At 34.8% G+C, this 15,449-nt stretch overlaps 1 protein-coding gene across 1 annotated transcript in view; it reads right to left on the reverse strand.

The window, feature by feature from the left end:
- Positions 1–15,449, reverse strand: part of LOC129003275 (pre-piRNA 3'-exonuclease trimmer-like) — a 242,907-nt gene that overhangs the window by 203,079 nt on the left and 24,379 nt on the right. The window contains exon 5 of the mRNA XM_054431591.1: positions 2,515–2,719. Coding sequence (XP_054287566.1) covers positions 2,515–2,719 — 205 coding nt within the window. The remainder of the gene's footprint in view (positions 1–2,514; positions 2,720–15,449) is intronic.

The raw sequence follows: 15,449 nt of genomic DNA on the forward strand, positions 1-15,449 counted from the left end.
TAATTATACCAAATAAAAAAAATGAAAATGGGAAAGAATGTCTTTCTTGCAGTTGAGGCAATTCCCATGCTGTAAGTAAGATATGAACATGAAATAATATACGGTACATAAGTAATTTTTATTTTATTTTATTATCAAGTAAAATTAAACACAGATAAAAGTTAAAACAAAAAAATCTGGTACTAATGATTTTTTGGCCTCACCCGACCTGAACCAAAAAATTCTGACCCGCAAACCCCTAATATATGATTGAAAATAAATATTTTTTCACATAAAATTCATATATATGTATGAATGGGCCCAATACCACATCAACAAGCTTTGTATTACACAAATGTAAGAAATTTTAATTAGCCTATTGTGTTTTCACTCCATTGACAAGTAGAAAAATGCCGTATTGCTTCAAATCGATTTGCATAGATTCAAATCAAAAATCTTTTTAATAGAATCGTTGCTTGGAATCGAAAATTTGTTGCTGCTTCACACACCCCTTAACTTTATAAAAGTAAAATACACCCAAAATTTCCTTATCTAATATCAATTTGACCGGTCTCGAACATACGTTGTAAAACATAACTTGAAGTCAAATTTAATGGATTTTCTTCTTTGAATGTGTTGGTTGGAGTAGATTTGTAAAGGCCTATCCGTAACCCTAATTTCTCTTAAAGTTTCACTTATGTTTTTTTCGTCACAAAGCTATATGAATGATAAAACTACAAAAAACTTTTATTGAGAAAGGATTTTTTAAGGTTTGAGGTTAAACTATATTATTCGATGTATTACCATCTCATCCCATTTAAAATTTTGAAGTTTGTTTTTTGTGTCTAGTTCATGTCCGATGGCACTGATCGCTAGTGTCAACAAAATTTTGTTTATATTATTTTAATGTTAATTTCATGATTTGTGCTTTGTACTTAAAATGTGTGCTGCGTTTAAAAATCCCGCCAGTTGTGAGGTCAGTGATAAGTTTTTTTTTTTTCAAAAAACTTAAAACCAATAGACATTTATTGCCAAGTTTGTGAAGTTTACGGAAACAAAGTAATGAAGTAAAGTTCTGTGCGAAAATGGTGCATTCAGTTTAAAAATGGCCGAACTGACGTCCATGAGTCATGGCGAAACCAAGGGCGGACGCCCGAGCATTGTGACTGATGGAATTGTCGCTAAAGTTGATGAAAAGGGTTGCGAAAAACGCCGATTCACGATAACAGAGCTTTTGCTTTGATGTGTGATAATTTCAAACAACAATGTCCGTGTAACTTGAGGGAAACAAAGCAAAAACTCTGTTATCTTGAATCAGCGTTTTTAGCAAACCTTTTCATCAACTTTAGCGACCGACCAGTTTCATCAATCACAATGCTCGGGCGTCGGCCCTTGGTTTTGTCATGACTTGGAAACGCAGCACACATTTTAAGTTAAAATAGCAAAAAAACTGGCAAACCGAGGATATTCCCCTAGTCATGGCTGGATGCTGACTGAGTTGCAGAGTGCGCACACACCAAAATGTACGAGATCAGCAAAGCCCCTAGCGGCGTCAGAACGAAACGTTCCTTACTTTCTGAATAGCCCTTGTAACAAGAGGAAGAGGACGAGTTTGTTGTTTATGATTAGTTTGTTCTATTAGGTTAAACAAGGTCACTAAAATAACAAGAAACAAACTGTAAACAAAACACTACCCCTACAATGAACCAGGCAGAACTATCAATAAAAGTGGCTTCAGCTGTTCCATAATGATGAGAAATCAACCCATGGGAGTATGTTTTATCTATCTACAGTAGACTATTGCTCATCCGGACTAATCCTCCCCATTTAGCATCATTTTGAATTAAGTATCCCCCTAGACTGTAATTTGGAATTTGAGCAAACTGAACATTAGTTTCATTATAACCAAACTCAGATAGAACCAAAACATCGGGCTTGAGTTCATTGCAAAGCATTTCTATTTCTAGTGACTTGTTTGTGGCAACCTGTATGTTCTGGTGTACTAGTTTCAATGAGTTTCTTGAATGTAATGGAGTGTGATACTAACGTTCTGTGTTTCAGTGTAAAATTATGTCTGGCTGTAACATTCAGATATTAGGCTTTGTTTTCTAAAAAAATTTAATTGTTAAAATTGGAAGATAGAGTAAGGAATAAATGGATCAAAGGGAATTTTGAAGACAGCTTGATAAGAGAGTGGGAAAAGCAAGACTACGAAAGTTTAGACAGCTGAGAAGGATACAAGAAGGAAGAACACCAAGGAAAGCAGAGTTGATGATAAATGAAAGAGGGAACAAGACAAGAAGGGAAAGCATTGAAAATAGAAGTAGAGGTGATTAGACATGAGGAAAAGAGAGTAGTAAGATGGTAGTTGTAGAGCAGAGGAACCCTGACCTGGGATTAACTGAAACTGAAGAATACATGACTGTATGTTATTTTACAAAAGATAAAAAGCCACATAGTTTGCTGCAAGTTATGTAAACAAGATTCAGCTTTTTCATAGCATTAATATAAATTACAAGGTGAGTGGATACTTACTTGGTAATTGCTGGTACATCTGATTGTAGAGGATCATGAGGTCAAGCAACAAGTTGTGACCAATTAGAGGTTTCTTGAGGGCAACCAATAGTTTGAAGATTTTTGCAAATCCAGTTATGCTGTCAATCAACTCTAAGTCAAGCCGATCTCCCTCTAGTTCTTTGGCCTTTCTTATCTCTTCTCTCTTTAGTTTCTGAACTTGGATCTAGAAAAATTAAGTCAGTCAATTGGATATTCTTCAGCAGAGCATGCTACACTCAATTCCCGATTAACCATTTGGGTCCCCAAGTGCTGGTCACATGGGCACTACAATTTTATCTGAAAAGACCCGAGTGTCGATGTGATCGGCACTGCCATTACGATCAAAAAGTCCCAGGTGCCGAAGCCTATATATGTTTGGAAAAAACCCAAGTGCTGATGTCATCAGCTTTTCTTAAATCTACTACAGTAGAGTCCCGTTAGTCTGAAATGGTTGGGACCGGGCCCATTTCGGATTAAAAGTTTTTTTTTTGTTTTTTTTTTAATTTTGAAAAAAATTAAATTTTTTTTATTTTTTTTAATTTTTTTTCGTCTTAGGACGCAGGCACGAGCCCGGGATTGTTTTTCACATTACTTAAGGCTAGACATAGTGGCTGCAGCATTATCACTTACAGTAATAAAATCCATTTGTGATTTGGCGGACGAAAATGAAAAATGTTACAGTAATAAGAAAAATGGTGAAATATTTAATAAAATACTCTACAAAAAAGTCTATCTCACCCGGCCGCTACAGAATACGTTGCCAAGGTACAGCTAACTGTGTTAAAAGTTTAATAAAAAAACTAGAAAAAAATTTCAAAAGTTTCGAAAAATTTTAAAAAAAAACTTCAACAAATTTCAAACAAAATTCAAAAATTTCAAAAAATTTTCCAAATTTTAATTTTTTTTATAAAAAATTTATTTTTTTGGTTTCGGATTCACCGGACTTTTGGATTACCGAAGTTCGGATTATCGGGACTCCACTGTACAACAAAATTATTTATCAAGCTAATTCACGGAAAGATATATCAAACGAGAGCAAATTAAATTCTCTAAGCGAGTCATTTCAACAACACACTCAAAATGTACTTAATGTACTTTACTCTTGTAGCTTGAGAGTAAGAAGAACAACGAAATTTGTGTGGCGTTGACCGGTGTGTACAGCTGTTGCGCATCAAAACATTGACTTGATGTTGACCTTCACTTTGAATTACTAACGTTGTTTGTTGTTATTCGTCAGTTTATTCAGTGAATATTATTATGAAAAGAAGTAAAATTAGTTACTGTATAAACTATTGTTGCTAAAAGATTGTGTACGTACAGCACGTTTTTCAATTTGCTCTGGCATGGTCTTGAGTATTAGAAGTTTTGTCTGAACATTTGAACTAGGACTAACCTAACTTCTCTGTCCTCTGTTGTTTTATTTATTTTTAGAAGCTCTTATTACTCCAGACTAAGACTCTTCTCCTTACTTTTCACTAACACTTTTCCATTTGCATGGGCATGAACTTGTTTTTAGTGTGAATAAACATTAGGCTATATATCTTACCATTTGAATTAGGGTATACCTAGGCCTAACTCATGTAAAATAGTGTTAGTAAATAGTGTAACAATCTAATGACACAATCTATCAACATTTGTTGGTCAATGATGAAGAGATCAAGTATCCAAGTAAGTAAGTAAGTAACTTGAGATCTCTGTCCTTTGGTGTGAAGGTTTATTTACTTTATTTATTATGAGAGAACTTAACATTTTATGAAGTATAGCTACTTATAATTATCCTATAGGCCTATTTAGAATTGTATGGATCTGAAAGTTTTTATATAGCCTAGGCCTAGTTGAAAGTTCTAATTAAAATGAGTGAGAAAAAATCAAAAAGAAAACATTCCCCTGAAAGTTAACGTACACTTATTTCTAATGTACTAGAGTCCAGAGTAACTTTTATTGATGGAAATGAAAGTGATGATTCACTATTAGATATTTCCTCTTCTTCAAGTGATGAAGTAGACGACACCGATGAAGATCCCGACTACGACCCTAGTGGTAAAGAAGGACTTACCCTAACCGATATAGTTTTTTTATCTAACTTTAGGCAAAATGAAAGAAACGTGATCTCTGATAGTGACAGTGACGACCCTCTTTCTGTGCAGGATAGGACTGAATGTAATTTAAGTGTAAGTCAACCCTGTTCTACACCTAACAGTGAAGGTAATATTCTAGATCCTCATGATCCTATAGACGTACCTATTGATGAGCCAAGTACTTCTACAGGAAGGTCTCATGTTGTATCAGAGACCCTAAATAATAGGCCTAGGCAGAAGAAGAACCAGAACAGTAAAACTAGACGTAGGCCTACAACATGCCCAAATCCTAAATTAAAGTAAAAAAACAACCGGAAAGCCCAGAAAGTAGCGACTGGGAGGAGCTTGAATATGACACTGACCCTGAATATGACCACAACTTTGGATTCTCAGAATTACCCGGTCTAAAACATTGCCCGCCTAGAAATTCAAAGCCCATTGAATATTTCAACCTTTTTTTACAGTAAATCTACTAAATACCTTTGAAATTTAAACCAAAAGATATATGCTGGACAGTTTTTTCAGAAACAATCCTGTCATAAGAAATCGAATGAATGATTGGGTCCAGGGTTAGTTAAGGATAAATGAAAGTTTTCATAGCTATTGTGCTCAACATGGGCATTATTAGAAAACCCTCAATACAAAGTTACTCGTACACTTCTTCCTCTCAAAAATGTGATTGGTTTGGTAAAGTACTCAGCCAAAATCGGTTCCAAGCCATTTTGAAATGTTTCCATCTTACAGACTCAACCGCTCTACCACCACATAATTCCCCAAATTAAAACCCCTGTGGACGATTTCAACCTCTGATAGATCAAGCAAACCGCCTTTTTCATCATTGAGCGGAGCGAAGCGAAACGAGCGAAGCTCTTATATTACATCCCTGCTTTTGTTTTACAAATACTCCTAATGAACGGCTTAAGCGATCTGCATGAAATTTAGCACTTTCATAGTAACCAAACATGGGAATCTATAAATCTGAAATGGTACAAATCGGACCACAGGGCTTTTCCCCATGTGAATTTAAAGTATTTAAACTTTTATAAATTTAACATGGGCCTAATGGGTTAACTGGTTACCATGACATTATTTGGGAGATAACAATAAAAAGGTAAACAAGAGTCGCAACATATGTTAGTCAACAAGTCATCTAAAATAGCACATTACAAACACCGTACAGAGAAACAGGGAAGAACAATCGCATTAATATCATTGAGCATAATACCCAACAAAATGAATAACCAATAATTAGGGTTGCCGGAAAATATTCAATATTCAATTCTTCTTGGTTAATTTAGTAGACTTTTGGATAATACTATTAAATCACTGGATACTTGGCTCCCACATCCTTACTTCACCAAGGTTTTACCAAAAAGCACATTTCTTTTCATTTGTTGCAGGTTTACTTCAACAATGCAACCTTAACAAATGGTACATCTAGACCAGTGTTTCCCAACCGGTGTGCCGGTGGTGTGCCGGTAGGCCTCTTTAGGTGTGCCACGAAATTTTAAGTAGTTTTCTTTTTCTTCTTCCTTTTCTACTTCGTACATTTGTGAAGCTGCATTACCATCAATGAACGCAATCAAGACCAAAACCCGTTCTCAACTTAAGTTTTTGGAAGACGATACGAGAGTCTGCTTGTCAACCATTCGTCCAAGAATTAAACTTTTAATGAACAAACGTCAAGCACAAGTTTCCCACTAGAACTGAAACCAAGGTTTATTACATATTTCTCACTCATTATTGGTAAATTCATACAACATTTTAATCAAGCTCAATATTTATTATTATTCAAAACTTTCGATCTGTCGATGAATTTAAATGGCTTTCACACCTTTAGCACTTAAAAATCGAACTACAGCGTGCACTTCACAGTCGGCGGCAGTCTCAATTGGTGACACCATTTTGAATGCTCGAAACCGGATGTAAACATAGCCGATTGTTGCCGAATTTCCGGCTTGCCAATAGATGCATATACACAGCACAAATGTCAAAATTGCCAATCGCAGCGCCGGAACAGAAAAATTTTAAAACGGTACTTATTTAAAAAAACATGCCTCGTGTATTTTTACTAGTAAAAAACAGGTTTTACGGAGTAAGATGTAATTGAAAAAAAGAGTTTTTTATGCACTTACTAAATGTAATTTTATCCAACAATATTTTTGTAGACAAGTGTGCCGTGACTACAAACATGTTCTAGTTAGTGTGCCCTGAACGGAAAAAGGTTGGGAAACACTGATCTGAACAGTATACAGGGAATATTTATGACCTAGGCACTTGTATTTTTCATTTTTAATCATATTAAAAATTCTTGTTAATAATATTATATTATTTTTTTAATACAATATAAATATTTTTAATACGATTATTTGCCATGATTATTATTGTTAAAATCAGGGGTGCCTATAATGGGGGGGCTGTGAAGCAGACTGCGTCACTGAAATTCTTGGGAGGGAATGCAAAAAATTCAGGGGGGCTAAAGTTGATTGCTACAGTGTTCAACGTGACGACAATCAAATATATATTACGAAGTCACCAGATTGAAAGTCGATTAATTAATGACGATAGTTATAAATAGAATTTCATTTAGTTAAAATAGCTATGTTTAGGATTCGTGTAGGAAGTTCTTATTCAAGATTAGCAAGACGTGAGATCTAAGAGGGAGGGCATGGAATGGTTCAACTACTGAGATAGATAAAGATAATAACACGTGGCACAGACACAAGCTACACTGCCGACTCAGCACAGAACGCTTTGTTGAAAGGTTGTTAAAATACAATTAAGTAGCGTAGGCTACAATGCTTTACACTATTGTCCTGGAAGGGGGTTAGGCGTAAGGTTAACGTTACCCTGGAAATAAGCATTTGTTAGGAACCATTCAAATGAGCCTCGGACTGGATTAAAAGTTTTTAAGGGAACAGACCCGGCAAAGAGTTCAGAAAATGGATTTAAAATTATCTATGTAGAAACAATGTTTCAGCCAGGAAAAATTATGGAAATTGAAAATGAATTAGAAAAGTATAATATTGATGTGGCAGCGATAAAAGAATTGAGATGGCAAGGATGAGGAAGATTAGACAAAAATAATTTTACTGTATAATATAGTGGACCAGCTGACAGGTCAGGATTAACCCTAGGAGTGGCCAATGTTAGAAGTGGGGAATAGCCAACCCATTTTGGCGATTTTGCAGTTCTTTTTTTTTAAATTCATAAAAATTCAACCGTACAAGTAAACCTAGCCAACCTCATATTCATTTTGTTTTGTTTGTCATATCCATTTTGTGAAAAAAAAAAATACAAAAATTCAAATTTTTTTTGAGATTTCAAAAGCAGTCTCGGTAAAAATGTTTCTGCATATTTTTTATAGGAAATTCATTATATACATATTGTAGACAATCTAATTCCCCACATAGAAATATATAACATGTTAGGAAAATATTTTTTTTATAAGTTTTTGGGGTGAAATATAATAACAAACGGAGAACCAGAAAAATTGAAAACTGTACAGTGTTAGTTTGTGTTGTAAAGAGTTATATAATATATGTGTATACTAATAATGATATACAGGGTGATTGATATAAGTGTGCCAGCCGTTTTATTCGAAAACTATAAGAGATATCAAAAAAAGTTAAACGGTAAGTGCCTTAGATTTTTTATTTAAAAAACAAAAAAAAATATTTTAGCTGCCATTTTTCCAATATGGCCGCCATCTTTGGTTTTTCTTACGGAACACCCTGTATTTTATGATGTATTCTGGTAGAAAAAGTAATTTTAAGACGATTTTATTCTTGTGATTTTTTTCATAAACCTTACCGTTTTAAAGATAATAATGGTTAAAGTTTTGAAATTTCTGCATGAGAAAGAGTTTCGATAAAGGCCTAAGCAAGCATGCCAGCTGTTTTGCTCGAAAACCATTCAAAATTTCACAACTTAAACCATTATTATCTTTGAAACGGTTAGGTTTATGAAAAAAATTACAAGAATAAAATCGTCTTAAAATTACTTTTTCTACCAGAATACATCATAAAATACAGGGTGTTCCATAAGAAAAATCAAAGTTGGCGGCCATATTGGAAAAATGGCGGCTAAAATAATTTTTTTGACTCGACTATAATTTTTTTAATAAAAAATCCAAGGCACTTACCATTTAACTTTTTTTGATATCTCTTATAGTTTTCGAATAAAACGGCTGGCACACTTATATCAATCACCCTGTATACATGTTTGTAAAGGTAATGAAGTAAGGAATCCAAAAAAGTCATAAAGTTTATGGTAAAAATAATTTTTTATTTATAAATAAAATAATGTTTTTATATTTTAGCGATTTTGTGAAATTAATTATAAAAGAGGAAGTTTGTATATATATATATATTTGAACGTAATGGACTCCGAAACCGCTCGACAGATTGTTATGAAACTTGCAGGCATTATTAAGCATTATTCAAGGATGGTTTGTGTGAAGTTTGGTGCAAATCCATCAAAAGGGCTCCACCCCAGTGGCTCTGGAGTTTCCCATGTTAACCTTATGAGTACTCATATTTAAATGGAATTAAAGAATCTTAACAGCTGTTTCAACTAAACAATTTGATTCTGTGATGATCAATAGCATTAAAAGGGTACAAAATGTACCAATAGGGTGCAGCACAATTAATTGTCTAAATTTATGACAACAGTTACTAATTTCAACCAAGCAGCTGTGATACAAAATTAGAACTGTCAAAGTAGGATTGTTTACAGTTATGTTTATGTTTTTAATTTAATAACTAATTGTTGATAGTGTGTGTATAAGGAGTTTTATTTTTTAAGTGCGTAAATCATTAAAAACAAAGAAATCGACGATGCAGTTGATTTTTTTTTTTTACAATGTAATTCAACAATGTGCTTGGGAAGCAACCCCCATGTCATCGTGTCAACTGCAAACTAACGATGGCATTAACTATCCTGTTCAAATAAAGAAACTCATAGCGGAGAAACGTAAATTAAGAAGAGTGTGGCAGAATACTCGAAATATAAATAGTCAAACCAACTTTAATAGAGCGTCCCAAAATTAAAAAAGACTTTTAAGACACGTCAAAAACTAATGGTTTCAGGAATATACAAGTAATCTTTCTTCAACAGAAGCATCAAACTACTCTTTATGGAAGGTAACAAAAAACTTCAAGCGACCAAAATAGTCTGTTCCCCCATTATTAAAACCTGATCGTTCGTGGGCTAAAAGCTTGGACGAAAAAGCAAAATTATTTGCGTCCCACTTCTCCCAAGTATTTTATTTACGCCGCATACCAGTGCAACAAACTCTCCTGAGGTACAGGAATATCTGGATTCACCCAATCAACTGGATTTCCCTATCCAAACATTTACAAAAAATGAGATAAAAATATGCATCTTCCATGAATTAGGTTTAAATAAATCTCCAGGATATGATTTAATCACTGCAAAAATATTAAAAGAGCTCCCTGAGAAAGGTTTTAAATTCCTTACTCTAGTATTCAATGCCATTCTCCGCCTTGAGTACTTTCCGACTCAATGGAAGGTTTCAGAAATGATCGTTCTACCAAAACCTGGAAAACCCCCCAAACGAAGTAACCTCGTACAGGCCCATCAGTCTCCATAACGTCTAAGGTATTCGAAAAACTACTTTTAAGAAGACTAGGCCCACTGTCGGATGAACATAATGTCATACCTAATCATCAATTCGGCTTCCGTCAAAACCATTCTACCATTCAACAAGTGCACCGACTTTCAGACAGAATAAGACAGAGCCTGGAGAAAAAAGAATATTGCTCTGCAGCGTTTCTTGATGTAAGCCAAGCCTTTGATAAAGTGTGGCATCCTGGACTTTTAATCAAAATTAAACGTTCTCTCCCTCATAACAATTTTCTATTGTTTAAATCTTAACTGGAAAACAGACATTTTAGAATAAAACACCAAGGAATTTACACCAAGCTACACAAAATAGAGTCAGGTGTACTGCAGGGAAGCATCCTGGGACCAATTCTGTATCTCATATATACGTCAGACATACCCGAAAATCCAAATTTATTTTTATCTAAATTTGCAGACGACACAGCACTCCTAACATCCCATGAAGACCCATTTTTAGCTTCTCAAACACTACAAATTGGCCTAAACCGTCTTTCCACGTGGCTACAAAAATGGAGAATCAAAGTGAACGAAAGCAAGTCTGCACACATAACATTCACCACCAGAACAGCTAACTGTCCCCCAGTCCACTTAAATAACGTACTTCTGCCTCACCACAATGAAGTAAAATATTTGGGCATCCACCTCGACAGAAAACTTACCTGGCGAAGCCATATTTAGAACAAACGGCAACATCTAAATTCAAAGTCGACAAATGGCCTGGCTCATGAATAAAAATTCAAAACTGTCAATAGAAAATAAATTATTGCTTTACAAGGTTGTCCTCAAACCTATTTGGACATATGGCATTTCTTTGTGGGGAACAGCTTCAAAATCAAACTTGGATATATTACAAAGATTTCAGTCAAAATTACTAAGAACTATCCTGAAAGCCCCTTGGTATGTATCCAACGCCACCATTCACAATGATTGCAAAATTCCATTTGTTAATGAAGAAGTTACGAGCTGCAGCAAAAAATACATCTCTAAACTTGAGTATCATCCGAACCATTTGGCCCTTAACCTCCTAGACAACAGTCAACATGTCTACAGACTAAAAAGAGAAAATGTTTTAGACCTTCCGACTCGATTTGTACAGCAGCTCTGAAATTAATTTTCTTTGTTTATTTTTGTTAGTGCTAAAGCTGTTTAGCTGCTAACTCATGCTTTCCAATTTTTATGTTATTGTTAAAAATGCCATCATATTTACTTATTGTTTAATGCAAAACAGATTGTAAACAAAATTATGTTAAAAAAAATTAATAAATAATTTTTGATAGTGTGCGAATAAGATAAGGAGTTTTATTTTTTAAGTGCATAATTCATTAACTCATTGACTTTATATTTTTTCCAAAATGTTTATAAAAACCTATTGAATTTGTATGGTATTTCCCAAAAAATAATGTCTGGGAACGAAAGTAGCCATCAAATATTTAAGTTAATACTTTTAGTGGATTACTAAGAGTTTATCTACATACAGCAAATCTATGGAATAATAATTATTCTCTTAATCGTTCTCTTCCCGTTGCGAAGCACGGGTATGGTTGCTAGTTTAGCATAAAACTTTTGTACCAAGTGTTTTTACTTCAAATCAACATAATCATCTTGTAGTGTATTCAATTACCTAGATAAAAATGTATAACACGTTGGGTAACAAACGGAAAACCGCAAAATACAACCTCAAGAAAAATACAACCTTTTATAAACACAATTTCACACTATTCAGTAAATATTCATGCATAATAAAATGCATGAAGATTACTGTTATATACACACTCAGATCCACTCTATATGATAAAATCCATTTTGAGGGAACGACTAGCAAATGTAATGAAAGAGAAAACAGAGAAAAGAGTGAAATGGGACACAGATAAACTAAAGGATGAAACTGAAGCTAAAAACTTTGGCAGTACCATAACAAGGAAAATGGATGAGTATGGAATAGCAAACATAGAAGAAATAAATACTAAATGGGAGTTAATGAACACAGCCATTGTAGAGTCAGCTGAGAAAAGTTTAGGAGAAAAGAAAAAAAGAAAAAAATTCTGAGTGGTTTGATGATGAGTGTAGAGAAGCTATTGAAAGACAAAAACTGCTTCACAAAAGAACAAGACTTAAGTGGGAAAGTTATGTAGAAGCCAGGAGAGAAGCAAAGTGTATTCTTAGAAGGAAGAAACGTGAGTATTTTAAAAATAGAGTACATGACCTGGAAGGAATGAGGGAAAGAAATAAAAGCAGGCGCTTATATCAAAGTATAAAAAATATTAAGAATGGTTTTCAGCCTAAACTTAATATGTGCAGGAACCAAGAAGGACAAGTATTGTACAAAGAAATTGTAGAAAACTGGTAAAATTATTTTAAGGACATGTTTAACTCTAATGAGTTTAATGTGTAATGTGTAATGTGTAAATACTAGACGATAGAGTGCAGATTGAACAGCCAACAATGGACGAAGTAGAGCAAGCCAAAAGAATGAAAAATAGCAAATCTCCTGGAGATGGTTAAATTACTGCAGAGCTTTTAAAGCATGGTGGGCAAACTCTGATGTTTCAGCTACATGATTTAATATGTAAAACATGGAGGGAGGAAAAAATTCCAGAATCCTGGAAAAATGGATCTAAGAAAATGTCGGTACCGGATCCGGATCTTGAAAATTTCGGATCTGGATCCAGATACACACTGTCATAAGGGCGGGTTTAAAAAAACATAATTAACAGAATGCCAATTTACATCATACTGTTTAAAATTAAATTGGTAATGTTTAAAGGCTAATATATCTTATATATTGAGTAATCTCCAGTTGAGCCCATAATCCCTCATTTTTTGGAGACACTAACAATTTTCAAAATCATAGAATGCACTAAGTTTGCACGACCACCAAAAGAGTATCTGTGTATATTTTACTATATTTCGATCTTGAGTATTCTATATCGTGGTTTTTGCATGCAGCATCCAATTTATTTATGCCTGGATCACCTCTTGTTAATCTCTCCCTTAAATTCGTTCCAGGTCCACAGTACTGATAGCCGGTATGTGAAGTTCAACAAGTAAAATACCCCGTGTCTGTGTACAAGAAGTCTATACTGTGTTCTAACTTAGAAAAATATTAGATGGGGGAGTCTTGACTTTTTATTCACCCTGTATATCTATATATATAATTCTGTAAGACAAAATTTTTACCAGAAAATTGTGGACATCTGGTAAGTTGCAGAAAAGTGGGAGAGGTCTTAAATTAAAGGTCTTGACCCCAGGGACTCGGGAAAAATAGCAGAATTCCCATAAAGTTACCAGAAAACGAGATATAACGTAAAATATCCACCATAAGAAATGCATGGTGACTGAAAAACGTCTGCATTCTATCAGCTGTTACTTATTTATTTGCAATGTTTACATTTATTCCGAAAGTCAATGTTGGTAAATAATGTTTCAAAATGAATTGTGTTTAATTTTTTTTTTATTCCGTTTTTATAATGACTAATGAGTGAAGTAACTAGACAGGGTAGGGGAAGACTTGCAAGACGTGGAAGAGTGTCCAGGAATTCAACAGACTTAAGAAATGCCAAAGAGAACGTCATGTAGGGCCTAACTGTGAAAGAAATCCAGAAGCTGTTTTACAACCTGTCTTTAGAAGAACGCTGGAAAATGAGTTGAGTGTTGTTTCTCACAATCTATGTCCTCTTAAAGCACTTGCATGCATTGTGGCGCATTTGACTTCGCAGAGGAGGCCACAATGGACATTTCAACGCATGTTGCCACAATGGACATGCCACAACCACAAGTAAATGACGAACTAAAATAACAGTTTTTACATGATTCGAAAATAATAAAAAACATAAGGCAACACAACAGTACAATGGCTTTTGCGTCACTTTGCGCTACACAAAAAGAGATTCCGGGAAATGGGCCTTACTGTCTTAACATTCAGGGACAAATTCATAGATATATTTCTGACTTACTACCGCGAAATGGGGAATTGCCTTCATAATAATTAATAAGTTTAACCTTTACATTTGGTTCTCAAAATGGAAACTATAACATAATTCGTAAGATTACAAAACAAATCTTCAATTTCAAACTAAAAAAGATGAGCAATGTTTGGCTGTATGATTTCAGCTCTGATTCGTCGTTCTCCGGGCTCAGGCCAAATCGTGTGCACGTTTCCATTTGTTAATACAGTGTGTTGTGTTATTGATTTAATCATTATTTTACAATTGCATTTCATTGACACATCAGAAGCAACTAATGTACGACTCCAACGGAAGGAAAACCAAGATATAAAAAAAGGAACACTGTTAAATTTAAGTAACATAAAATTGATAATTTTAAAAACATATTTGTCTTTTTATATATGGTTTTTTTTTACTGTAGTCTAAAATTAGGGGCTATGGACCCTACAGGCCACTAGTTCAGAGATAATCTCCTTGTACACAGACACAGGGTATTTTATAGTGATGGACAAGACCCAAAACTTTGTGATATTTTTTTATCACGAAGCATTGGGCGGGATTGAAATACTAAAGGGATATTTTTGAGACGAGATTATAAGCCGTTAGCTTATCATCCAGTTACAAAAGTAAAAACTAGAGGTGTGCAGATATCCAAAAAATCGGGTCGGATTCGGTTCGGAAAGATACATGCCATTGCCATATATGTTATTTGCATCTAGAGACAAACACTGAGACATTGCCATATATGTTATTTGCATCAAAAGACAAACACTGAGTCATGGCCTTGCCATATAAGTTATTTGCATCAAGAGACAAACACTGAGACATGGCCTTGCCATATATGTTATTTGCATCATGAAACAAACACTGAGACATGGTCTTGCCATATAAGTTATTTGCATCAAGAGACAAACACTGAGACATGGCCTTGCCATATAAGTTATTTGCATCAAGAGACAAACACTTGGGGAAAGAACGGTCTTGTACATGGATACAGGGATACAGGGCCGTCCGAAGGGGGGGGGCAACCGGGGCAAGCTGCCCTGGGCGCCGTGGCTGAGGGGGCGCCACACAGCGGCTATTTGTATTGACATAGCATTAAAATATGCGAATGCGACTATTACTTGTGGGGGGGGGAGGGGGCGCCACAACCACGTTTGCTCCGGGCGCCGCCAAGCAAGCTGGGGGTGTTCAGGGATCTATCGCCTTGGTCACCTCTGGTTTCCCAGCAACTGGGTAAGGCCTC

Source organism: Macrosteles quadrilineatus, unplaced genomic scaffold, assembly GCF_028750875.1.
Source record: "Macrosteles quadrilineatus isolate MER2022 unplaced genomic scaffold, UCM_ALF_1.0 Scaffold_1__1_contigs__length_201487025, whole genome shotgun sequence".
NCBI lineage: Eukaryota > Metazoa > Arthropoda > Insecta > Hemiptera > Cicadellidae > Macrosteles > Macrosteles quadrilineatus.